The sequence below is a fragment of the Pan paniscus genome, chromosome 7 (genome assembly GCF_029289425.2).
Source record: "Pan paniscus chromosome 7, NHGRI_mPanPan1-v2.0_pri, whole genome shotgun sequence".
NCBI classification, from domain to species: Eukaryota; Metazoa; Chordata; class Mammalia; order Primates; family Hominidae; genus Pan; species Pan paniscus.
The window spans coordinates 67782877-67810352 of NC_073256.2; the positions used below are offsets into that span (position 1 = coordinate 67782877).

At 40.6% G+C, this 27476-nt stretch overlaps 1 protein-coding gene across 12 annotated transcripts in view; it reads right to left on the reverse strand.

The window, feature by feature from the left end:
• LOC100975471 (suppression of tumorigenicity 18 protein) overlaps nucleotides 1-27476 on the reverse strand; it is a 135801-nt gene that overhangs the window by 43109 nt on the left and 65216 nt on the right. For 9 of the 12 annotated variants that reach the window (XM_034966068.3, XM_057303008.2, XM_034966073.4 and 6 more), the window contains 7 exons: nucleotides 26139-26329; nucleotides 17838-18629; nucleotides 12924-13058; nucleotides 11206-11296; nucleotides 10056-10160; nucleotides 7455-7648; nucleotides 4980-5191 (listed from right to left, as the gene is read on the reverse strand). In XM_034966068.3, coding sequence (XP_034821959.2) covers nucleotides 4980-5191; nucleotides 7455-7648; nucleotides 10056-10160; nucleotides 11206-11296; nucleotides 12924-13058; nucleotides 17838-18629; nucleotides 26139-26329 — 1720 coding nt within the window. Of the gene's footprint in view, nucleotides 1-4979; nucleotides 5192-7454; nucleotides 7649-10055; nucleotides 10161-11205; nucleotides 11297-12923; nucleotides 13059-17614; nucleotides 17670-17837; nucleotides 18630-26138; nucleotides 26330-27476 lie in introns of those variants that run through there. The other 3 variants (XM_055116544.2, XM_057303007.2, XM_055116548.2) reach the window with 2 other exon arrangements.

A 27476-nucleotide genomic window follows, 5' to 3' on the forward strand; every position in this document is an offset into this window, starting at 1 on the left:
CTTATAGTACCTGGCACATAATACGTCTTCCATAAATGACAGCTGATAATCATAATAATTTGACTGAGTTTGTTTTTCCAACTTCTACTTTAGATTCAGGGGATTGGACTAGGTTTTTGAATACGAAAAGAGACATGTTCTTAGGCTACTGTGCACAGGGCTAAAAAGCCAATTATTAAATAGCTGTTTCCTTGCACCTGTATCAACCAGTGCCTTGTGATCCCTGACCCAAGACCCTCATAACATTTCACTCAGAATGTGTGGCAAATCTGCCCTGCTCTTAAAGTTACCAGAAAAGGCAGCATCAGGGTTCTCACCGCCCAGAGGGCCGCCAGACTTCCTGATACCAGGCGGCAAGAATGGCGGTGCCACATCATGTTATTTCTAGGCCTTGTTCAAGCACAAAACAGACTTTGAACTTTAAACATTTCAAGCAAGTGTCAATTTTTTGTTTTCTTTTAAGGCACACTCTGCATATGCCATTTTGTCTAAACAGGTGGGGAAAACACCAAAACAAACAACAGAATGCCTGGCAAGCAGCAGCGATGAGGATAAAGATAGACTGCAAGGCCTGTTCCTACCTCTGGTGATCAGGGTGGGAGGAAGGAAGAAAACGGGAGTGCATCTGCCTGGGGCCTGTACCGGAGGAAGATGCTCAGGAGGCCCAGCAGACCCAGGACTCTCTCCCACCTGTGGCCCCGTGGCAAGACCAAAGGGGAGCTCTTTGGAGCTGTGGCCCCTTTGTGTCTTCCAAATCATATTAATTCCAAATTAAAATGAAGGACATTATATGCATCTTACAACCAAGTTCTAGAATCAGGCCGAGTACGGTGGTTCATGCCTGTAGTCCTAGAATTTTGGGAGGCTGAGGCAGGAGAATCTCACTTGAGCCCAGGAGTTGAAGGCTGCAATGAGCTATGATCACACCACTGCACTCCAGCCTAGGTGACAGAGCAGATCCTCTCAAAAAAAAAAGAAAAAAAAGTTTTAGAATCAAAATAAAGCTGGTATTGTGGCTCACGCCTGTAATCCCAGCACTTTGGGAGGCCGAGACAGGCGGATCACCTGAGGTCAGGAGCTCGAGACCAGCCTGGCCAACATGGTGAAACCCTGTCTCTACTAAAAATACAAAAATTAGCCGGGTGTGGTGGTGCACGCCGGTAGTCCCAGCTGCTCGGGAGGCTGAGGCAGGAGAATCGCTTGACCCCAGAAAGCAGAGGTTGCAGTGAGTGAAGATAACACCAATGCACTCCAGCCTGGGTGACAGAGTGAGACTCTGTCTCAAAAAAAAAAAAAATTAAATTAAATAAATAAAGCTAATACTTCAGACAAATTTACCTTTAACCATTATGTCATCCACTAAGCACTGATAGTGTTAATTGTTTTTCCCTGATTTAATTCCTCAAAGAGATACTTAAAACATATGTAGGCAATATTGGTGGTACAAATATGTTATATATATGTTGGATTGTATTTTAACAAATAAATAATTCCTTTGAAAATCTTCTGCCTCTGGGACATAATGGGCTCTGGTTTGGGCAGTGATTGGCAATGTCACAAGCACTGGTGCCTTCAGGCTGGGGTGTGATGGGAGCCGGCACTTGAGGGATGCTTGTTGAGTGAATGGATGACCATGTGAACAGCAGCATGAGCCTTCTGTGTTGGGAAGGGGTGGATCAGTGACGTCTTCCAGTTTTGGAGGCCAAGAGACTTTGCAAGGAGGATAGCATTTTGGAATGTCCATATCATCCTTCGTTATATTTTTAGAGTGTGTAGGAAATCAAAGTTTTTTTGCCCCTCTGAAAACAACCTCTGCTCCTATGATCTTCTATAAGATCATTTGCAATTTTACAAAGCACCAATTCAGATTGCCCATTAAGCTTGGAGTCTGTTGTGAGATTGCATACAGCCAGTTAAACTGTATTAGCCCCACTATATGGGCATGAAGGCAATTTCAAATTCTTTGGCTTGATGTCAAAAAGATTGTGCCCATGGGTGACAGTAAGATCTGTAATTCATACTCCTATGGGGTGCTTTATGCAAATGAGAGATGCTCATTGTGTAAAGGAAAGAACTGGATGCAAGCAGAGGGGAATTGAGAAATCAGCCCTCACCCAAGTTCTGGTCAAATTCCCTGCAAAGCCACCATGCCTGTCCTGGATGAAAGGAAGCTCACCTCTTCAAGCTTAGCTCTTTACCCAGAGCCATGCAAGGCAGGGACAGCTCCCAGAGGGTCACTTCTTTTCTCCTGCTTTGTTGGTAAGCTCCTCAAAGGCAAAGTCTATGACTGACCCTAACCTGTGGCCGGGGCAGTCCAGCACTTAGAGACCTTTGGTTGGTTCAGCTATGAGTCCATCACCAGGATGTCTTGCTAATATACCAAAAGTGCTCAGCTGTGAAAGTTTGGAATAAGGAGAAGCTGTACATTTCAAGACGCTTATTTCTACACATGAAACTCAAGAGATCTATGGATTTGAGCTATGAGAAATAAGCGTACTAATAGCCTGCCATGGTGGAAGAATCAAATAATAGCAGAGAGATAATCAGGCTAGCATCCAATGTGGAGGTGAAGTCTGTCTCTGCTTAATCCTACATTAAGTAAAAGGCAGCACTGACAACAGAAAAGGCCTACATCAGACATGGTTTCATCAGAGGCTCAGTTTCAGGGTGAATTACCTTGGCTTTCTCTCACTTTTGCTAAAATAATTATCTTGTTAATTCAGGAATAAATGAGATTCTCTTCAACATTAAGAAAATAAGGTCCAACCAGGACAGAATTCTAGAAATTGTTACAGTTGTGTGCAAATGTGTGCACGTGCATGTGTGCATGTGTGCGTGTGTGTGTGTGTGCACATGCACTGGCAGAAGGATTCTGCACAAAGTGACAATCTAGGGCACCATGTTTATCCCATTTTAGCAACTACTATGCAAAGGAGACAATTTTCATGGGAAAATGGTTTTTAGAACTCCCAGCATAACAAACTCCTTTGGGATGTCAATCTGTGTGCTCTCTCTCTTCCACCCTCATCACCGCATCAATTGTTTGGCTTCTGCGGTTAAGACTTGGTTGGCACTGAAAGGCTGAGGCGTACAGCGAGCTCCTGTCACCTGGGCATGCAGGATGAGCTCCGTGGAGCAGTCTGGCACGGAGCGCTCCCGCCAGGAGCCCAAGAACACACACTGAAAATCAACTATTTGATTTTTTGAAACGTGTCCATTTAACAATTGCTTTTCTAACCAAAAATATGTTTTTAAAATAGAACACATATTGATAAGGGAAAAAGCCCTGTAATTTTAGTCATCTTTGTTTGATATGTTGCTTGGTGTCATTGTCATAGAAGATGGAGAATCTGAAGGTGAGAGGCAGAATTCTGAGGAACAGGAACACATCTACAGGCACAGATGGACAGCATTCATTCTAGAACCACTTACCGTAGTCATTTCAGTAACATCAATAATTATAATATTGGTTCCTGTATTCTCATAGGACAGCCTGAATAACCAAATGATAAGGCACTAAGAAGGAAGCGATTTTAGTATTTCTCCAAGTAGATGGCTACTAGAATATATACCTTTTAAAAGAAGGAATTTATTCAGATTAAAAAAATGAATTTAACAATAAAGTTGCATTTAAAAATTCCCTAAATCACCTATGTAAATAATTTGTGACTAGGAATCTTTTGAATTTGGATCGCCTGGTATACATATGCATGTATTTTTTATTTTTAGAGGATGAATTTCTCTTTGTTTAAGAACCTCATTTGTTTAAAAATTGTTTTTGAGTGGTTTTTGGCCACCAACTCTTCCTGGGGTTTACTTGGCTCAGCTTTGTCCAGAAGCTAATTCTGATTCTTCTGTCAAATGCTCGGTGGCACCGTGTTACCTGCTCTCCTGAAGGCCTGGCACAGCACAGGCAGCAGCTGACCATGCCGGGGACCAGCACACTTAAAGGGGAAAAGAGGAGCCATGGTCTTCAAGTGCCCAGGTTTCAGGGTTAGCATTTGATGCAGAAAATCTTCCACATAAAGCAGGGTAACATTTATTCTCAAGTAAGTCTAGGCAACTTATTTCAGTGGCTTCAGCCATCTAGGTAGGGAAATCATTTCTTTGAACTGAAGCCCTTTCTGTAAATAGGAGTTCCTGCTCCAGCTAACAGCAGGGGCAAATGGCTGAGCCACTTTTACAAGCTCTGTGGATCGCTGTGACTGTGGCATCAGAAGCACTTTGCTGTCAAAGGGCATGAAGGATCTTTGTTTTTTGGTTTTCATAAAATTACTTCTCATTGTCAATTGGGAAGGAAAGGAGAGGGTATTGGAGAAATGTGATTAATTTCATGGGCTTCAGAAGTGTGGTGTTTTTAAAACTTCACAGAATGTGATTTTGTATTTGAATGCCCTGAGTTCTCAACCCTCCCTGAATCATCTCCTGTTGATTTAATGTATTCAGGTTCTACCATGTGTCTCTGGAGAATACTGTGGCAACTTAGACTATCTTATGTTACACAATAGTAACATATGCAATGATAAAATTTCATGGGTCAATTTTGCAAATGTTTTACAAGTCACCATTTGATCACACATTTCTTACCTTCTTTGATTTGCAGACACTGAAAAGCTTCCATTGTTGAGATTTATTTTAATAGCAATCCTCTTTTCTTGTGTGCCAAATTCCCCATAGCAAAAATAGCTTTGAAATGTGTAAATTCTCCCCAACCCATCTCTGTAACTCACTTCTCCCCAAACTTTGGTACCCCAACTTCAAGAGGAGCCACAGAGCAGGATGTGCACACTTTCATCCTTCTTTGACCCCACCAAGCTCATCCCTGCCTGCGTTCCTCTGAGCCTCTTCCTGAGACAGGGAGGGGATCGCTTCAGAGGTTGGGAAGCAGAGTGGTAGTGAATGTAGTTAGGAACATGAAAGGCAGTTTATTCTCACAGTTCAGTCGCTGGCCCACCCTCCGGGCTCTTGGACTGGCCTACCTTGGCATGCAGACTCTGTGGCTTGTTGGAGAGGATGTCTGTGGCTTCCCTGCAGCGGGTGGAAAGGTTCAGGATGGCAGCAGCTGCTGCTATGTGGGTGTCTTCACTACATTGACCGTAGCTATAAGAGCTGGCACGGCCAGGGCTCTGGGTGTGGGCGCCTGCACTAGGCAGTCGATTAGGAAATTTCACTGGATTTGAAAAATGCTTTGCTGTTGAAGAGAGATTTGATTAGCAATTGCATGTACATGGTTTTAGTCATTAAATAGATTTGTTTTTTTAAAAAATGTAACTTCTTGCATTAAAATATGTGAAGAATAAATTAAAACACGTTCCATTATCCATGGGAACATTAAATGAAGGTTATCCAGACCGGTTTTCACAGAGATTCACAGAACAAATGACATAATTGCTGGGAGAGAATGCCTATTCTCTTAATATTTTTGTATTTACGCTTCTTATGACAAAAACTCCATAACTAATGTTATGGGGCAGGTGCACTGGCAACATTTGTGGCAAAAATTGTAGATAAAAAAACACACTAGCAAAACCTACCAGGGACTACAGAGAGTTTAAGGCATGCCCATTGGAAAACTGCATATATGTGAGGACCAGTGATTCCAGTGGCGGAAAAAAAAATGTGTCCTTTCAATATTTGTTTTCACAATAACAATTTCTACTTAGACATGGAATTGTATTTTTATTATTTGATATGCAGGCTTGTTTTGTCCTTAAACCAGTAGAAGTTGTTCTTCATCCAACTAGATGGAACTAAATAGATGGTGGAGTCTTTAATGAGCTGGCATTTTGCATATTTAGGGAGAGAGATAAATAAAGGGCAGGGAGGAAATGTTCTCAAGGTGAACAGAAAGGCAATTTAGTTATCAAGGCTGAGTTTCCATTTTATGTTTCTGTTGTGGGTACCAAGGCATTACTGAGAGATAGAATTAAACATATTTCTCTTCATTCTTGAGTATTTGTAAACATCACTCAAGGTTACAGGAGAAACACTCAAGATTTAATGTGAGCTAATATAAAAGCATTTAGCTTTTTATTTTATATTAAATTTTTTTATTTTAAATATTTGATTCTTTTCATAAAACAAAACTTAAAACACTGGCAAATGTTATATTTCTATAATTACAAGAATATGAAAATGTCACTGAATGTTTTGCACTTTTAAAAATCAATGTCCGTACTATATGAGTACATTGAATGCTCTTATTAACTAGCTTCGCTGGAATTAAACATATATGTATGTACGTATATTGTGTGTATATATAATAAAATTGTATATCTGTATAGGCATACACAAAATTGCATGGATAGATAGATATAAAACTGTGTGTGTACAACTTTTCCCTTAAATCTAACAGGTTGTTAGTGGTTATTTATGTTAGTTGGAAGCAATTTTTGGTAAGATTAGGTAAAATATCTTTTAGAATGTAATGTACCTCTCCCTGATAGGCAAATTCCTTTCAAGTGTGTTTACTACTGGGTTTTACACGAAATTCTAGTTCTCTGAAAGAATTCATCAACATCACATAATGAGGTAAACATTCTGTGCTCTTAAGAGCACTCAGTTTCCGTAGCCTGGTGCAAGTTCAAAGGGATTCTATGGCTATGCAGAATATTGTAAAAAATTCATTGTCTAGGAGAACTCAATGTGCACATTATTTAGCTCTTTCCTTTGTGGAAGTTAAGTGACCATAATGAAGAAATCATGACCTCTATTGGTTCCCAATATTTACTTTCACACCTTTTCATTAGAATGTTTAAGGACCCCAACAACTTGAAGAAATGTGTAAGAAGAAAAAACACCAGGTTTCATACACTATACCATATTTGAGTTATGGTCTTCTATACGGATGTGTTAGCATTAAAGAATATTCATGTATTTTAAGTGTTTCCGTATTCATGCTTCAGTTTGGGAGTAAAGATTTCCACAGCCACACAATTTTTTCTATTATAGTAAAATCCTGACTTTCAAATTGTTTCTTAGACTTCTCACCTTCCCTTCCACCTTTAGTTTGAATGCTTTTGCTGAGTTAAACAATATTTTAAACAGCATTTCAACATTTTACCTATTAGATTTCCATAATTTCAATACAAATAAATATTACTGCATTACAACAGTCATCACATTTTTCAATATAGTAATCCAAGCTCCAGCTAACTGTGAGTTAAATATTTCTTTAGAATTATTGTACTTAGATTCAACAATAGCATCATATTTGTAGAATAATTAATTCATTAACTATTCACTATATTATGTGTAACTTCAGTATAAAATCAATAACATTGATCAACTTATTATCGTTTTCTTTATTGTATTTCACTTGAATATATTTTCTCTCCTGCCAGCTCTATGTAGTATATCATATATTTAAGTACAGCCCCCTGGCCCCCAATACACACATACACCCATACACAAGAAGCATTTTGGGGAAACGAGCATTAGAGCTCAAAGCTTACATTCAGGAAATGGTGGTGTTTTTCGTCCTTGCACTGTTTGTACGAGAGGGCGTTTACCAAAAACTTGGGCATCAAAACTGGCATAGTCAAATGGTACTTTTCCAAACTTCTCTTGTTCTTTTGACACTGTGGCTCTGGGAGAGGTGATGGCTTGTGACGGGAAATTGAATTCAATTTGCTTCACCAAGCTTGTCCTGGAGAGGGGGGTGAAGCAGTTCAAAAGAAATACAATGAAACTACTGGTGAGCACATTAGTGTCAGAATTTACAGTAGATACATGCGTCACTCCTGAAGGTATCCACAGAGACACTGAACAATAAGAGAGACGGGGCCATGGCAGGACAGAGCAGCGTGCGAGATGGAAAGATGCTCTGGGCTCTACATCACTACATGATGCTGCGTACTCTGGGTCCTAGTCCTCCCATCAGCAAATTAAGAATATGCAATCCTCCATTCATCTTATGAAGATATCATGAGCAAATATTTGATGCTTATTAGCATTTTGAGTTCTTAAAGTTCTTAAAGGAAATCCATGTCGGGTGGGTGCGGTGGCTTACGCCTATCATCCCAGCCCTTTGGGAGGCCAAGGTGGGTGGATCATCTGAACTCAGGAGTTTGAGACCAGCCTGGCCAACATGGTGAAACCCCCGTCTTTACTAAAAATACAAAAATTAGCCAGGTGTGGTGGCACACACCTGTAATCCCAGCTACTCAGGAGGCTGAGGCAGGAGAATCACTTGAACCCAAGAGGCGGAGGTTGCAGTGAACTGAGATCATGTCACTGCATTCCAGCCTGGGAGACAGAGCAAGACTCCATCTCAAAAAAAACAAAAAAGCCATGTTACCATCAGTAAATTCTGGTTAAGGTGCTGACAAGGTGTGCACATTCTGCTTGTTAGAATTGTTCATTAGATTGGCAATGAATAGTCACAATTGTGACCAGTGAGCAAGTGTCATTATATTCTGTTCAGAAGTGATGCTAGGCTCTGCTCAGTCCTGCAGAGCTGGCAGAAATCTGATGCCTAAAAGGGGCAGTACAGACACCAGAGATTTGATTCCTTAATTGAGAGTTTCTTCCTGGGCTTTTCACCTTTTTTCCCTGCCTTCAGTCAGAATGTTTTTGCTGATTTAAGTAATACTTTAAATGGCACTTCAATATTTTATCGATTGAATTGCCATCATCTCAATATGAATCAAAATTACTGTATTATAATATCTATCACATTTTCAACATAATTATCACAATCTAAGCTAAATGTGAATTATATATTCTTTTAGAATTGTTGTATTTGGATTAAACAAGGGCATCAGATTTGTGTAGCACTGATTCCAGCCAAATAAAACACAAATGATTTTCTGCTGTGGTCTAATGGTAAGAGAACATAAACAAATATACCTTTCAAAATTTAGCAATATTAAAAAATATATTTTTCTCTTTTTTCCACCAAAAACTGTCAAACTCATCAGAATGCCAAAGTTTCCAATGAGTTTTTTTTATTAGATTTTACAAAAACTTTTTAGCTGCTATATAAAAATATCTGAGCAACTAGTTGATCTTATTGCCTGTATAACTTGGTTTAGAGCCTTAAAGCTGCATATATATTCTAATCTAAAACAATATAAATCTTTTAAGAAATGAGCAAAATGAAATTCAATATTCTTTCTATATTTGCTAACTAACTTACTTGGGGAGAAACTAGAGTGTACAGTCATACCAACCAAGAATCTTACTTTAAGATTTTTAATTGCTACTTATTCAGTAATTCATAATTTTCACTTGACATATGTTCTTCACGCATGTGATTTAAATGCCAATTTTGACTCTTCATCAAATCTATAGAAGCAAAATATTAAGGGAAGCCGTGTCTTGAAAACGTTGAAATGTCTAATAACTGGTTTTATATTTCAGTGACTCAGTAACAATAGTTATCTGATCATCTAGCTTAATTCTGAAATCATTTTCCCTACAAAAATGATTTTATGGCAATAAACATATAACTTTACATTAAATATCATCATATATACTTTAGTATTTAGATATAAAATATTCCAAATTTCTAGATATCACCAAGAGCCTGGGAGCTACCAGGACCAATAGGAGATATTTTATTAATAGCTGTCAATCATGGAATGAATTTTTGTTTTAAATACATTATATGTGTTTGTGGAACTGAAGGATGAATATATAACAGCAGATATTTAGGAAAGGCAGGAGTGACTTCTGATGGAATTTTCTCCAGGCAGAAAGGTGAAGTCAGTGATGAAGGGGTGCTCATCTGACTTGTGGGTATACTTAGTAACCCACAATTCTGATTAATGTAGGCTATGGTATATTAATTCTTTTAGATTCACCCCTATTATGTTACCTTTGCAAAGAGATGACTTTCAAGTTAAACTTCTGGAGAGTTTAGTAGTTCATTTCAGCAACGATGTCATTAACTAGACCAGCCTCTGGTCTAGTGGAGTGGGCTGCACACCCAGGTCTACTGGGGCTGAGAGGGGAGGGCAAGCCACAGAGAACTGACTCATGAAGGACCAGAGGCCCCGCTGTGCAGGAGCCTGGATGAAGAGAGCACCGAGAACATCTTTAGGGGTTCATACCTGTGGGCCTGGTCAGGAAACTGCCCAGTTTGGGGAGAATCAAGCTGATTTTTATCCTGGGACATTGCCAATTTTTCAGCTGCAGCAATTGGACAACCAGAAAGACTGTTTAAAAAAAGAAACACAGGAGGATTTTAGTTAAAATGATAATATGATTTGTTTTGGCATGTGCCTCACAGCACACTTGGCACACACTAAATGTTAAGTCATATTAATAGTTCACTTAGCACCACGCACACACTGAAAGATCCCAAAGGGTTTTGCAAACTACAGTGTCAACACTTGCTCCCATCCCCATCTCAGAGGTGAAAGGTAACAAAACTCATTTTTAAACATCAAAACATTATGTAAGGGATAAATAACTAAAGCATTTGGAAACTTCTTAATATTCTAAGTGAATGTGCTCATTCCAATTGCAATGTATCCAACTCTAGAAGTTAGCATAACTCCTTGACTTATCTTAGCATCTTTAGAAAAATTTTAGGAACTCAGTTTTTCACCTTAGTTGAAATTCAAAGTGCAGAATGTGAAGTTTGCTGGCATAGTGCTTATAAGTCAAATAGTACCTCATCGCCACATAATCGACTTGTAATATAAAATGTGAATATCAAACAATCAGCATTTTCACCCCAAATATTTATAGACACACAATACATTTTCATGTAAATGCACATATGTGTGTCTTATGCTAGTTGCAGTTTCAGTGAAGTGATGTTTACCCTACACCTGATTTATAGTTACAACCATTGAAGCCCTGTTGGTACCTTTTTAATGTCTATTGGACAGGATCCAGGATAACCTAGAAGCAACTCTTTGCAATGTCAAAACAGCAATGGTGAGGTTCTGGAGCAAAAGACAGCACATTCTATTTGTATGATTATATGAATAGGTAACCACAGCAACTTCAAATATAATATTTTTTCATTATCATAACTGGTTGCTAATATACAAATTTCTAAGAAAGGAAAGGATGAGGTCCTTTCTTTTTGACAATGCACATGCTGAGAATATTTCTTCTCTATTTCAAGTGTCACATATTGGATAGTGATGCAGCAATTTTCATCACACATTGGTAACCCATTATTTTATTGGTGGAACGTTTCTACCACATTTTTTAAATGCAAAATGATTATCATCTAATGAGAATTACCTCCTGTGGGTGTTGCGGTTGCTGTTCACATGACCCCTTCCTGTGCATCCCGGCGTGGGACACTTGAGCACATTTTCATGCATGGCAAGAACTAAGCACAAAACAACACATAAAGGAAAGAATACTTTACCATAAATACAAAGCACACTAACACATGTATCTCTCAACTTTGCATTTAAATGACTTTAGTTCCATCATCCACCATGCTCTCTCTGTCTATTCAGACACAAACAAGTGAGCATGGAAGAACTTCAGAAATTAAATCCAGCAAGCTTGATCAAGTTGTAATTTCTCTAAACTCCACGTTGTGCTTACACTAGACTTCAGTGAGATGATTCTGCTTATAGTTAATGTAAACTGAAAAGCTTGTAACCTTCCCATCACATGAATGTGATTTTCCCTGGCGGATGGATGGAGCACGCCCTTTGTCATATAGTTCTTTCTATCTTTTCCCTGCAGTTTGAAGTTCTGCGTATGGTCTTCTTTATTTTCTAAGTGATATTATTTTGATTCTTTGTCCATCCACTCGCTACTCCCCACACCCCACTGCCATTTGGTTACTGGGAGAAAAGTATGGTTGAGCGAAGAGCCAGAGAATCAGTCTGAGGAACTGCTAATCTGGCAGGACAGCACTAAGCTGATTAGACTCAGTGACTTGCAAAATCTCACTTTTGAGAAGAATGATGTTGAGCACTTCCATTTTTGCAATTTGTTTTGGCCCAAAAGATGTGTCAATAAGTAGGTTCACAAAGTGGAAGATGTAACAGGTCGATATTGTACAATGTAGAAGGTGGCAGCCCTCTGCTTCACTGCCAGTAGATAGCTCACAGTGGGGCTGAGGGTGGAGAGGGGGCCAAGGCTTGCTCCTACTCAGGGCCCTCCACTGCTGCAGGATGTCCTGAGACAACACCAAGGAGTATGTTCCCACTGCGAGAGGAGGCCAGGAGGACAATGGTGACTGCTTTGTGATGCGTCAAGGCTGACTGGTCCCAAGCTTAAGGAATCCATACCTCCAGGTGAAACAGAACTGTGTAGTCACACAGTTTAATAACCATGACTTATTTTTATATTCCCGTGATTTAACATCTGGGGCCTTGCTAACTCTGGAGGGACTGCCCCTCCCAGGCTAGCCAATTCCCAGAGAGAATGAACAACTTTCCCACAAGCACACTTTAAAAATGCAATCCAGCAAATCTGGAACCCACAGCCCAACTACCTCCTTTACTGGGTGCTCACCCTCTGGGGCACTGTTCTTCTGCCCTGATCGCTCCAGAGGCAGGTACCAGACAACTAGGGACAGCCCCTATGCCCTCGAGCCTGCTGAAATCAGTCAAACTGGCCAGTCCTAAGGCTGCTTACCCCATCCCATCAGAAACCACCATAAAGACTCTGGCCCACTGTCCGCACTCTCTCTACCCCTGAACTCCCTGGTGCTTTCCTGTGTGGCCCTCTGTGCTGTGGCCTGGCCCTTCCTCTGGACACTGTGAGGAACTAGCTGTCTTTCCTATGGCAATTGTCTCTTGATCTGTTGGCTTTCTTGCACCTTGAATTTGCTATAAATACACTATATTTTAAAACCCACAGCTAGATGGAATTGGCTTGACATAGTTTAAGAAAGTTTGTTTCCAGTCCTAATTCCAAATTGGGAGACAAAGAGGATAACATCTTGATGATCTGGCGTGCATAAGCCGAAGCTTTGAGGGACAAGTGGTACTCACTTTCCAGGGGAACCCGCACTTTGTGGGGGCACCCCGAAAGGCTGCGGTGGTGGGGGTAGAGCCCCGTCACGTGTCCCGTGCCATCACATCCAGGGATCGGGCACTTGGTCTCCCTCTTTTCAGGCCTTGGTGAATCTATGGAGAAATTAAATTGAGAAATGCATTTGGTTATTCTTGCTTTTCTTCCCATTCAATAGAATGGCCTTGCAGGGTGACATTCTCACTTTATTCAGTTTTACTGTTATAAACATTCTTCTCACATTGCCTTGAACAAAACCCTCAACTAAGACCTGTGGAAACAGAAAACATGTTTTCAATTTTCTTGGTTTCCTAAGTAAAGGCTGACACAGGGCAAGGGAGTGTTAAAATACAGAGATGGTTTTAAGTTGTCATGTCACATATTGTAGTTAGAGTCTCATTATGAAAAATCAACCCTGTGCTAGGGGATGAACAGGCTCCCGAAAAGAAAAAATAGTGAGAAAGAATTTATTTAAACCAAAACCATTTCTTATTGAAAGTCTAGAAAAAGCCAGACTCAAAATGACAAAAACAAAGAAACCACCATATCTGAGAAAGACCTGTCTGGCCTTGGCCCTGCAGGTCCTTGGGCTTGGGAGTGAAGAGCAGAGCCTGCTCCCTGCAGAGCAGCTGGCGGAGTTAGGACAGGGTAAGGACACTAGCTTGTGTCCTGTCTGTCCAGTGCTAGTGATTCACGGTCTCGAGATTCCAACACCCCCACGGGTTGCCACTTGGGTTCAGCATGCAGTGAGCACGGGGAAGAAGCTGCTGATCTCACTCTAAATGCAGAATCGGAAAACTGAGGCAGCAGGAAGACTTGGAAGGGAAATGTTCTTGCAGGAGACTTACAGAAAATAGAAGTGCAAAGGGTGCAGGCCACTGAGCAGCGGTCCAGAGAGCACCCCCAGGAACACCAGTGTGGGTGGGGCCCATGGTCCCTTGCCGGTCATGGCAAGGGACACCTGCTCATGCATTTTCTGGGTGCCTGGGGAGGGTGAGGCTCCAGACAAGCTTGGGGTTTGATTTTCTGGCACACACTTTGCCACAACTTAAAAAGTTATATAAATATATGCAATAAATGAGGACCAAACATGAATACTGGTGAGCTTAGAACTAACACAGATGAGGCCTTATTCAGAAATGTTCACATTCATGACTGAGATGGCAGATAAAGGTGAAACAAAGATGCACTCTTAGAGCCCAAATTGCCCCCTAACTTGTGCTAGGAATAACACCAACCATGGGGAGAGCCTGTCCCACGGCACTTGGGGCACGGAGAAGAAAGAGCATGAGAAGATGCACAGGAGCCCTCAGAGAGGGGCAATGCAGGAGGAAAGGAGGCTATCGGGGTCTGCAACATGAGGCCTCAGGAATAATGAGCACACTAGATGCCGAGAGTGGAAACAGGCAGTGTGGTCCTGCCCGAGAAGATGCTGACGATGGAACATGGGGCCTGTGTGCAAGGGTGAGGAGCCTCGTGTGCTCCTGTGCAACGGGGCACGAAGTCTGGCCACTGTCAAGGGATGCGACAGACATTTCCGGGGTGCTGTATTGTGAGAGCAGACATGCCTCTGCCATACCATGGCACCCCAGTTGCTGGATGATAAACAGTCCTGGGCAGATGGGGCACAGCAGGTTGTATGTAATGCAATTATATGGGGGCATGGATTCAGCAGAAGCGGAAGAGCCAAGGATCCTTCGAGTCGTTCTGCGCTGAGGGTCAGGGAGGTCAGGAGACAAGGCAGGAAGTCTTAAATGAGCAACGAACGGCCAGATGATAGGGCTGCGGCCAGCAGCAGGCATTTACATTAGGAAAGATAGGACCTAAATATGCCCGTGTCGATACTATTCTCTCTGCATTTCGTAATAGACAAATTAAGAGTTTTGCGATGCTCCATGATTTGTGGATATATGTTTTATTTAATCCAAAAATAGTGCCAAATTTCAAGTTGATGTAAAATCTGTAGACCACTAGGTCCAAATTCTTAAAGTCTGATTAGGGGAACTGAGGGGGGCTGACACCATAGGAGAGTAAGTTAGAAAAAAAGGAGAAGAGCAATAATGTGTATTTCGATGCCCTTCCTCTCTTGGACCTTGCCCAGGTAAGGTCACGTTTCTAAACCACATTGAAAGGATTGGCGTCGCACACTTCCCCTCCTCGCCACACTGTTTGTCTGCAGGAAGCCGGAGAGGGTGCTAGAGATAAGGCAGCCTGGCTCCTGCCCAAGTGCAGCTCACTGACAGTCCACCGTGCCCCTTTGTCTGTAAGTCCCTCCTCTGCTGGGTGAAACAAAGATGCAGGGAAATGCTCTGGAGAGCAGAACCTGTTTGCATGATAAGAAGCCAGAGCTTGAGCCTGGGGCGACTCTCAGGCTTGACTCTTCCTCTATTTTCTTTGTACAATGTTGCATAATGAGGGTGACCTTATACTCTGGTGATGTTACACCTTGGTTTTCCTGGAACTGTCCTCATTCACACCTGATGTACTCATGTAATGGTTCATAGTGTTCCCCTTTTCATAGGCAGGACAGTCAATGACATGGCGACTGTACTTACATTGCAACCTAAATCTCACTAAATGCTTAGTGGCAAGAGTCTAACCAAACTAATTTTAGAATTGCTGACTCATCTGAAAGCTGGGGTAAAATGAGATTTTAAAACTCTTGAGTTTTCTCCTTAACAGTGAAGTTGCATGGTCAAGGTGTTGTCTGGGAGGTTAGGTTGGTATTTTGGAGAATATGGCTGTCAGTTGGGATAAGCATTGACTTAACAGCATGGAGTGCATGTCAGAGAGAAAAAACATCCTTCTTGTGCCATTGGATCCCACATCGGGAACAAGGAATAGGAAAGGGAATACTCAGTTTGCAGGCCTCCTCTAGACTAAGCCTGTGGCTCTTCTTCAATGTGGGCTTCACCTTCTTCACCTGTTTTGCTAACTAGCCTGCCTGGTCTTGATCTTGCAGAGGCTGTCCCCATGCCTCAGGCACTAGGATATACCGCTGACTCATCCAGCCCTCGTAGGAATTCGGTAAGCCTCCAATTGGCCCAAATGTTTACAAACACAGATTATATGCCCTGAATTTTTGAAAACAAAAAATAAGAAGTTTTAAAAGCTCTATAAAATTATTCTGAAGATCATCAAATACTTTAAGATATGGCTCAAATAATTAAGTTTCTGTAAATACTAGGTTTCATTGCCAGTAAGGTATCATCAATTGTTTAACAAAACAAAAGAAATCATCATTTTGTGTGCTACTTAGAAAGAAAAAAATGATTGGTAATTAAACTATCGCATACTCTTCTGAGTTCAGAGATGATAAAATGGAAAAATGATCACGCCTGTTATCCCAGCACTTTGGAAGGCCGAGGCGGATGGATCATGTTCAAGACCAGCCTGGCCAACATGGGGAAACCCCATCTGTACTGAAAATACAAAAATTAGCTGGTTGTGGTGGTGAGCACCTGTAATCCCAGCTACTCAGGAGGCTGAGGCAGGAGAATGGAACCTGGGAGGCAGAGCTTGCAGTGAGCCGACATGGCGCCACTGCACTCCAGCCTGGGCAACAGAGCGAAACTAAAAAATCAATCAATCAATCAATAAAAATGGAGAAATGATATCTCTTAAGATCAATAAAATAATAGTATATCAGAAATTGTGGATTTGGGGAATTTTGAGTAAATTTCATTTTTTTTTCTGATTTTGTAGTTTACTTAGAAAGTTAAATACAATAAGTTGCACATTAGTGGGAGTGCACAGAGCTAGATACAGTGTCCTGCCCTGAACCACAGGCTAGTCATTAATATTCTGTTCCCACTCCAACCCTTGCAGGATGTTTGCATGGCATTATCTTGCTCCTCACTACATGACACCATTTTATCCTTTTTTGTTTTCTCAGCTCTGAGATGCAAGACATTATTTGTCAAGATTGCAGGTGAGTGCTAAAATGGATTTAAAATGACAAAATATATAATTTGTTTCTGGATAACTCTCAGCAATCAGAACTTCTCAACCACACTAACATGTTATTCTTGTAAGCTCCTTGGGTCCACTGCCCTGATTTTTTCTAAGGTACTCCTCTTCCTAATTTTGTGGCTCTCGGGTTTCAGAGATACCAAGAATCACCTGGAAACTTAGAGAAAAAAATGCAAATGCTGGAGCACTGATGATGATGGGATCTGAAAATACTCATCTTAAACAAGCATTCTAGGCACTAAGGACTGCTCTTGGGAAGCTCCATAAAACTGCTAGAACTAGCATGAGGCTCTTCTGGTGCAAGACTCTGGGGAGAAAGAGCAGGGGGAATGCTCCAGGGAAGCAGGAACACACTTTTCTCAAGGTCTGAAGAACAATTCTAAAGCCTCCTCAAAGCACACCTACTCTCTCATTCAAGTTTGTCCCAGAGATGTATGAGTCCCGAGTTAGAGAGCCAGTGAAAGCGTAGGCTCATAAACGCATCAACGTCTAGGTTTATCCCAAAAAGGACCAGAGCATCCTGCCTGGCTAGCAAGTTAGATAATCCAAGAATGAGGGTGGGAAAGAAAAATTAAGTTTCTGGAAGATTTAAGATCCAGTAAATACTGATGCACTTCCAATAATGTCAAATAAAGTTATTTCTAAAGGTATGATGCATTTTTAAAAAACAGTTAAATTAAAAGAAATAGATTCAATGAACCTTTTTTCATGTGTGAAAATACTCCAAAATTAACACAGCTTGATTGGAGGATAATCTAGAGAGTGGGGGAAAAGAAAGAAATTGTTTATTTCATAATTATAAATTGATTTTTAAGTTGCATTAAACTGTTAAAAAGCTACCTGAAAAAAATAATCAAATCTGACTTTTTTTTCAAACCCTAATGCACTTTTATTCCTAAAATAAATGCAAAAATGTGTCTTACGTTTATTGTTAAAGATTTGTCTTCCACCCATGTCGATAACTTTGGTTTGCCTCCTTTCCCCTGCTAGGTGCTCCAGCAGGAACCTATCCAGCTCTTTGTAGGTGTTATGGAAAACACAACCTCGCTCAGCCTGCAGAGCAATTGCCTGCTCCAGCAAACTTAAGTTCCCCTTGGCCTTTTCCAGGTCACTACCCTCTTCCGTCATTACTGCCAGGCTCTCGCTATCTTCCTCCTCAACGTCAGGGAATGAGGGCTGGGCATTGCCATCCAGGGGTTCTGCGAGAGCATTCTGCGGGTCTTTCCTTTCTGTTTCAGAATCACACCTGTTCTCACAAGGGATAAATTTGTCACCTTCAGTTTTTATTTCAGGAACTTCCAATAGGTCTTTTTTATGATCTGTTAAAACATACTTTGGGACTCTAGGTGGTTTGGTTTCTTCTGAGAAGTTGGAGCCACTGTCCCAGCCATTTTCTGCACTTTCAGAGTTACTTTCATTGTCATCAGAGGAGCAGAAGAGTGGCTGAGAATCATCAATCTTGTCTCTTCCATCATCAGAATGAATCAGAAAGCACTCGTCTGCTTCATCGCTCTCTGCTTTTAAAGACTGGATGCCACTGTCATTTAAATTTTCACTTACAGTCTGAACAGATACATTTTTTTCAAATTTCCCCAAGTGCATTAAAGACTTGACCATGAGCTCTTGATAACAAGAGTATCTGTCTTCCTTCCTACTGGAGTTTTCTTGTGCAGTTGAAAGAAGACTTTCATCCATAGGTTTTATCATGATTTCCTCTATGGAAAAAGAAAACCAATATTTGAAGAGCAAGAACAAAAAATATGTTAGGAAAATTGCAACAAGTTATATGTATATAAACATATGCATTCACATACATATGTACATACACATACATATATGTACACATATACATACATAATATGTGTAATATATCATCTCTATTAATTTTATAAACATTGGTGAGAAAAACATATATCCTCTTAAGAGAAAACTTAGACCTTAATAGTCTAAGAACTGTGTTAAAAGAAATGAGCTATTATAATTTCCAACATGTTAAGAGGTAAGTACTTCTGGGGTATTGACCAAGACAAGAAGTAGATACTTAACAATAATAGTATTTGCTGAATGTGAAATTATTGTTACTGTACTTCTTAGGTTCCTAACTCTTAGCCAACCAGAAGAAAATCAAATATATATAATAGTATACATTGTAAAGGAGATATTAATGAGTTTCTCTGTTAGCATGGCAATGTATTTTCAAAGCCATTTGGTTTCAGATTTTATGGAATGTTAGCTTTCCATACTTTCAGATTTTATGGAATGTTAGCTAAGATACAAAATACATCTTTCTGAGGCTTTCAAGACTTCCTGTTTACCTTTGTAATTGTCACCCTAAAATTCCATATTGAAGGAAACACAAACAGGGAAATTAGCATGATCAAATCATATCTTGAATAGTAACACATTTTCTGGTCCATTACTTGCATGCACTTGTGTAACAAGGAAATGAGACAAGGTGGGGCATTGGAGGGTGCTGAATGGCAACTAGCTGTTCTCAGTACAAGGCTACTTTGGGTCCTGAACGTGAAGGCACCCCGTGAGGAGCCCCCAGTGCCTGTCCGTCCAGGGTCCAGGACAGTCTATGGGGTGGCTGTTGTCCCAGGCAGCCATTGTTGTCAGTGTCACCCCCTCTTGCTCTGGGAGTGGCCAGGTTGGGGTGACAGAGTGTATAGACAACAATGAGCCTACCCAAGCTGTCCCAGTGCAAGACACAGCAAGTGAGGGTGGATTCACAGGTGACTCCAGCCCAGGCCCAGGCACATGGGGTGTGCCCAGCTCACACCAGGCTGTGAAGTGCCTGCAACAGTGCCCAGACATCCAAAAAAAATAGGAGGACTGTTTCTGTGTCTCAAAAGCAGGGTGGGGGGATGGGAAGCACCCAGTAATATGCCCCATTCAAGACTGTTAAAGACACCAAGAGCAGTGCATTCTGTGCTAATAAACATCTTTGGAGGGAAGAAAAGCACAGCCATCCGGTGTGAGCACTGAGGGAGAGAGTGTCTGTGAGGAAGACAATGTGTCTTTTTGGTCTCATTTAATTTTTTATAAACATTGTCTCTGACAAGGACACTCAAAAATACATCTCCATCATCTTCCTTTCTGGTAATTATCTCCCTAAATCAACAGTGGACTGCCAGGATCAAGTAAATATTGCCATAGTAACTAAAAGCATTTTTGGATGAAGGGAAGAATTCAGTCACAACACTAGCCCCTGTAAATAATGCTGATTATAGGGTGCAGTCTTTTGTTGGGATCTATTCAACATAAACTGAAAAATTTAACATTTTAGTTCCTAGAAAAGAGGCTGGATAAACAGGCACATAATATTTGATAGGATAGCCTATCCTCTCCTGAATTCATATCAGAGGAACTCCAGGTTTAAATAATATATTAAACATAGTCTAAAATGCAAATGAAGTTTTTCTCAATATCACAGTTGGCTATTAAGAGAAAGTGTAAAGGGTTATGATAATTTTAAAGTATTATGAACTACAGAAAACAAATAAAAAGCATTTTCAGTGAATATGCTCAATTCATTGAACTATTCTCTCACTCCACTTAACTACCCACATGTGTACGATAATGATTTATAGACATTATACCTAATTATGCATATTTGGGCTGTGTTAGAGTGCTAACAAAAGCTCTAGAAAGCAACAATTACCTCTGTTGCTTAGCTACATAGTTTAAAATATTCCTATTAAGTGCAGATCACCAGAGAGGCGGGAGTGACAAAAATGCACATGTGCACGACAATGCATTTCACTGTGCTGCTGCCAACTGCTCGCATTTTGGGTCATTTCCAGTTTACATAATTGTTTGGTTCAACTGTTTGTTATATGCTAAAAGAAAATATTTATTAATTATTCCTCAGAAAAAGAGGAGCCCCACCGACAGAGGTGCCTGCACAGCACACGCGGGTTTCTAGGGATGTTCTGCAAATCTGCAAACCAACTTTCCACATTCCACCCCCCTCCCAGGCTTTCACTGGAGTCATAAGAAAAAAAGTTGGGTTTGCTTTGGAAGCTGAGAGATCTGTGATGGGGTGCTTGTTTCTCCCAGCTTTGCAATGGGTTGCCTTCATTTTCTCAGGCTGTGTGTGTTTATTTTCTCTGGGGGCCTGGTGGTTTATTTTGTGCCTCTGCCACTGAACTGACCTAAAAAGCCCTGTTGTTAGCATCAGGTGGACCTAGGCTTGAGTTCTGATCCTGGCGGCCTCTCTTGCAAGCTCGGTGGGGCTGCGTCACCTGCCTGAGCTTGGCACCACCGTCGGCACATTGAGGACAATAGTTATCACCCTGTGTACCCTGTGGAGGCCACACGGGAATACCCAATAGGTATCCAGTCAAGGGTGGCTCTCTTGCCCCTGCCCCAGCTACTATTTTAGAAGGTAGTCATGGCAGGGATTCTATGCAACCTTTGTCATAAATAAGATGGGCTTATTTTTTTACCTAGGATAATTACTAACATTGACCCCCAAGGACGGGCAGGGTCCCACTATTGAGAAGGCTCAACTCAGTTCATCCCCACTCCCAGCACACTATGCCATGTTCACCAACTGCCTTTGGAAACTATGAGTGAGTGCACGATATACGATGTGGAGGAAGAAACCTCTAGGGGTATAAGGTGGTGTGGCTGGCCTGGCACTACCTGCTATGTGACCTTGGACAGGCCCTTGGTTGCCTGAGACTGGGTCCTCATCTTCAAAACAAGGAAGATCCAATGATGTGATGACTGGATGGATAGTTCAAGGATCCCTCCTAGGACAACAAACTGTTTGTTCCTGGCATGGTGTTCAGCTGTTTATTTCATTTAATTGTCACAATAAGCACAAGAAAGGCATTTTCTACTCCAGTTCACAGAAGGGAAACTACAATTCTACAGAGGGCCAGGCTTGCTCGAGACCACATGGCCAGCCAGTGCAAGACTGAGACACAGGACCAGGGCTGCGTGGCTCCCACTCCATGCTCTGCCCTCTGAAACATACTACTCCAGGTCCCACAGCCATGGAAGGCTGTATGTCCTGGCTGGTGTTTTGGAAACACAGCGACCCTTAGGAGAAACAGCTAAGAACACTAGTAGCTCATTATTTTCTCAAGTTTGGATATTTTCAAGAGTGAATTTATATGAAGATACTAGAATGCAATTGTCAGCTAACTTTTTTTTTTTGTTGTTGAGACGGAGTCTCCCTCTGTCGCCCAGGCTGGAGTGCAGTGGCTCAATCTCTGCTCACTGCAACCTCCGCCTCCCAGGTACAAGTGATTCTCTTGCCTCAGCATCCTGAGTAGCTGGGATTACAGGCAAACACCACCGCATCTGGCTAATTTTTTTTGTATTTTTAGTAGAGACGGGGTTTCAGCATGTAGGTCAGGCTGGTCTCGAACTCCTGACCTCGTGATCCGCCCGCCTCGGCCTCCCAAAGTGCTGGGTTACAGGCGTGAGCCACCGCGCCTGGCCAATTGTCAGGTAACTTTCAATGAGAAGAACGATGATGATCAATTATAAATAAAATAAACAACATGACCAAACAAAAACTAAAAGTGTTCCAACCTCAACTTTCTTAACAACAAAACTCTAATAGGTCAAAAAATTTCTAGGGTCAGCTCTTGGGAGGGCATAACCAGAGGGTTACAGCCAGCCAGTGAGCAGACTGTTCACTGGTCCAGGCCTTTCTCCATCCTGAGCACATTCACAGTGTGGGGAGGGAGCAGGGGCTGGAGCTGGGATGATTTTTAGAGTAAAAAGTAAATGTTTCTGCCTGATACATACAAGTTCACAGTTGTTTCTTTACGTTAAACCAAGACCTCTACTCAGAGTTTTCTGGTAATCCTACAGATACAAATGAATCCCAGCATAGATGTTGGCTGTTCTGCAAAGATACAACTTTAAAACATCCTCTGAAAGTCACAACATATTTTGAGTTTGTCTCCTTTAGTAACACTGGATGTTATTATAATTGGATTTCAGTTCTGTTTCTGTAACTAGCTAGGTTACTTTTATAGGTAAATTGGTTTTCCAGGCCTCTTGAATATGTACATTTTGCTGGGAATAAAAGCCTTGGAAAAATGAATTCATCTTTCAAAGTTCCAAAAGCAGAGTGGTTTATCCCTTATTTGCTATTAGTTGAAAGATAATGTGTTAAAAGTGTCCTCCCAGCCCCTAGAACTTCTATGACTGTGACATATTTCCCCATGAGCTTGTGGTTACGCTGCTGGGGACCCCACACCTGGGCTTGGTTAATCTTCCTTCCGGAGACTTTCATTCTCCCTGCCTGTGTCAGGAAAGCCTGTGCTTATCACTCTTCCTCCCTTCTGGTAGTACTTTGCAAGCTCGTCTCCTCAGGAAGGAAGAGGTAACTGCATGGTTTGTCCACGTTCTCTTCTATCCCCTTAACGGCAACCTGTATCTTTTTGAAAGACAGCAGGTTGAGGATATGGATGAAGTCTGTGCCATAAAGCGGAATAAAACTTTAGCATTCAAGCTCCTGACCTCAGTCTCTTCCTGAGCACTATCCCTTCTCTCATCATCTGAGCTTCCCAGCTGCAGATGATATAATTGGGCACACACCTGGCCAGGTAAATACCCTGGGGTAACCAGAGTACATGAGAGGCTAGATGAAAAGCCCTATGCTGACTTGGGCACTAACTCAGTGCTCTTTCCTCCTAGGTAACTTGTTCAGAGGGCTGAAGGCAACTTAGAATCTTTGTTCTTTTGACCAGGCATGGGGCCTGCCATTACTGGAAACTGTGACTTCATGATTTGACATTGTAGGAACTTTGACCATTCTGCATTCTGAAGGTAGTCAGTGTGTGAGGACAACTGAATTACAGAGCATCGTTAGTTGGGAAATAATTATTTTGCTTGTCCTTCCAATTGTTTCCTAATTATCTTCCTTCTAACACCTATAAGATCCATTACCTTCAGCATCAAATCTCTTTGGTCCCCAATGATTTCATCTGTAAAACTGTGCCCATAATCACACACACTCGTGGCATTATGTGGATTAATCGATATCATTTACGTGTCTGGAATATATTAAGAACTCAAAAACAATGGTCACCACTGCTGCAATTTTAGCATATTCATTATTATTATTAGTGGTTCTAATATGAAATATAAACATAGTTAACCTATTTTTGTGAACCTGCAAATAGATGTCCATCAGTGCTTGTAACTGTGTGTTTAACTGGAGGACATCTGGACAATATATTCACTTGGTTCATATCAAACATGTACAGTGGTCAACAAACTACAATAGAAGGTGACAAGTCAGCAAGCCAGATGTAGTCTGTCTTCACAACACTTAAAAGAATGTGCTGATGCAAACGCACACACATTTTCTTAAACACTTGGCAAATTAATGTTAGCTAGATGGATTATACTGCAAGTCTAACCACAAATGATTCAAAGACTTTCCCTAATACTAGATTCAACTTGAAAATTTTCATGAATCAACAAATAAAACTGAGCCAGGCATGGTGGCTCACACCTGTAATCCCAGCACTTTGGGAGGCTGAGGCAGGCGATCACTTCAGGTCAGGAGTTTGAGACCAGCTTAGCCAACATAGTGAAACCCTGTCTCTACCAAAAATACAAAAATTAGCTGGGTGTGGCTGTAATCCCAGCTACTCAGGAGGCTGAGGCAGGAGAATTGCTTGAACCTGGGAGGTGGAGGTTGCAGTGAGCTGAGATCCCACCATTGCACTCCAGCCTGGGCGACAAAGTGAGACTCCATCAAAAAAATAAAATAAAATAAAATAAAATAAAACAAAAAAAACCCCACCAAAACAACAACAACAACAATACAAATAAAATTGATCAGTTCAAGGAAACAAAAAAAAGTCAAGGGTGATTATAATTTACAGATGAGCTATGAGGCTTTAAATCACATGCTAAATACAGAAAAGCCAAAGAATTTACTTAAATACCTTCAAATCAGAATACAACTTTGTTTTAAGCACAGAATTGCAAACTCTACTTTCAAGCCAATATTACTGGATCTAGGATGATTCTGAACTGAGATTTGTGCTCACTCATAAGTATGTCCTTAAATCTTTTCTATTAATTCTTATTGCTAACTATGATTGTACATGCCATGAAAATTTATTACATAAGAATCTCATTGCCTTTTGTTTGCATAATTAGTACTTATTTTTAAATAACAAGTTATTTAGTATATTTTGATTCCTTTAAAATTCACATTCAGAAAAAAATTATGTTTAGTAGAATATACACCTAGTTTCATTTTCTACTAAGTCAATTTTTAGATCTTAATTGTTTTCTATAATTTTTGAGAGTTTTTGCATGTCCCTCAGCTTCGCCTTATGCACAAAGTGATCAGTGATATTCGAACTCCTAGAGGCATGTGACTACCAGGAACTAATGTGAATAACATTCAATGGGGAAAAAAGAAATCCTAAAGTTTTGAAACGTAACTACATTTCACTTAGCACACAAAAGGTGTTTGATGAGTAAGTGAAGAAGTGAATCAATTAACTAAAATGTGCACCTAAAGAGAAACTTAAATAACTTATTTTTGAAATAATGGGCACAGTGATAACTTTTCTATAATACATCATTTTCCTTCAGTCTCCTTCTGAAGACTCTAGTCTGCCAACTTGAGGTTGCTTCTATACTTGATTGCTATAAGCATTTATTCAAGAATATTAAAAATATTAAGGCCACAGACCACTTGCTTTGGTTCATGTTGTTATTACCGATTATATTTTGGAGTAGAAACCATATATGTTGATAAAAAAAATTAAAAAAAAATTTTAACTGTAATATATACATATATATATCATCATCACTAATGAACATTATATATAACTTGATCATTGCAAAGGTGTCTTAAAGTTTAAATATGCCCTTGAACTTAAAGGATTCTTTCAGGAATCCTTCCTATTAGGAAGAAAAAGTACTCTTCAACTCTAAGACTTAGTATCTTGTATTTTCTTCAAAAAGAGGCATAGTTCAATTGTCTGCTTTTGAAAACGGATAGGGCAAGACTCTCTGTTGCTTATTTATGGACCCTCCACAGTTACTGATTAAAAACCGGGTCCTCAATAAATGAATGTCAAGTAAAATAAATGTTTGATTTTGCTTCCAAATCTTAATGTACTTTTACAACCATACAAACCATACAAACCACACACTCTACATGAATTAGCACAGAGTCCTTGGAGCCAGGGAGCAGGTAAAGTTTGGGCTCTCCTCCTTGCTACCTGCGGTAGAGTGACCATGTGTTTCCAAGGGGCCATCGTCCTCTGTCCTGTCACTGCGGTCTTCTTGGCAGTCTGCTTTTGGGCTATAGTGTCGGGGCTTCATTAGCAGGGATTTCCTTTTGTTGACTGGAACCCCCAAAGCCTGATCTTCAGCTCTTCTCTTCTTTGCCATGGAGCAATCATAGGCAACACTGTAGTGATTGAGGAAAATTAAGAATATGGTAAATTAGCATTTACTGCTGTTTGGCATTTAACTTTCATGAAGTCTAACCTAAAGCCTTTGGAAACTTGGGACTAGAGGTTTAGGGTTGGTTACTGGCACTAACAAAAACATCCCATCTGTGGACTCCACTGAACTGTGTGGATTCTATTTTACTGCCTATCAGAAGAGTTTTTTTTTTTTTTAAATCATCCTTAATCCTGAGTAAGCATATGTTAATCTGTGCTTTGCTTGGCACTACACTAAATACCCAGGGAGGGATGAAACAAGATTTGCACTGGTTTGCTAATCCTAAGAAACAGCTAATGTGAAAAATATACCACCAGATACAAAAAAAAAAATGTGCCCAGTATGGATAAATCACAAGATTTTTCAAATAATTGTTTGCTACTGAAACTGCTTATCTCTGCCACAGTTGTGGCTCAAACTTGAAATGTCACATATCTTGGACTTTCACTTAAAAAAAAGGAGCACAGAGCAAGGGGGCTAGCTATGAACATCCTGTCTCCCCATCTCCAGTCATCAAACACAAAAAAAGTGGAAAGATGCTACATGGCATTCTGCCTTCTGATTCTCACTCACTTGGCACACAGAACAAATAAAAGGAGGAGAAATAAGATTGGATTTCACAAAAATGGACAACAGTTTATCCTCACTCCTGTTCTCATATGGTTTTATTTGGAAATGTTCCTGAGGGTGGCCCTTTCAAAATAGATTTCCTACATATAGCTCACTCAGAATTAATGCAGATCACTCTATGTGTGAAGTTAAGACAAACATTCTCTTGGCAAGATCCATGAAAATCAGAGGGTTTGGCCAACTGCGAGTCTATAAGAGATATTTATTAAATGTACTTTGAAGAAACATGTGGAGCTTTAGATGAAAAGATCCAGAGAAGAGAATCCTAGACTCAGAGTAAAAAGATATGACTTACTCCATCTCTAAAAGATGACTAAATCCTCAGGAATATTACTAAATAAAGAAAGGCCTTAAACCATTATTTTACAAGCATCAACACAAAAGATGGTGCCTATTCGTGAAAAAGATTCGGTTATAGTCACACAGGAACTCTTGGCTTTAGAAGAGTAGATTCAAAAACTTCCAATGGGGGTAAAAGT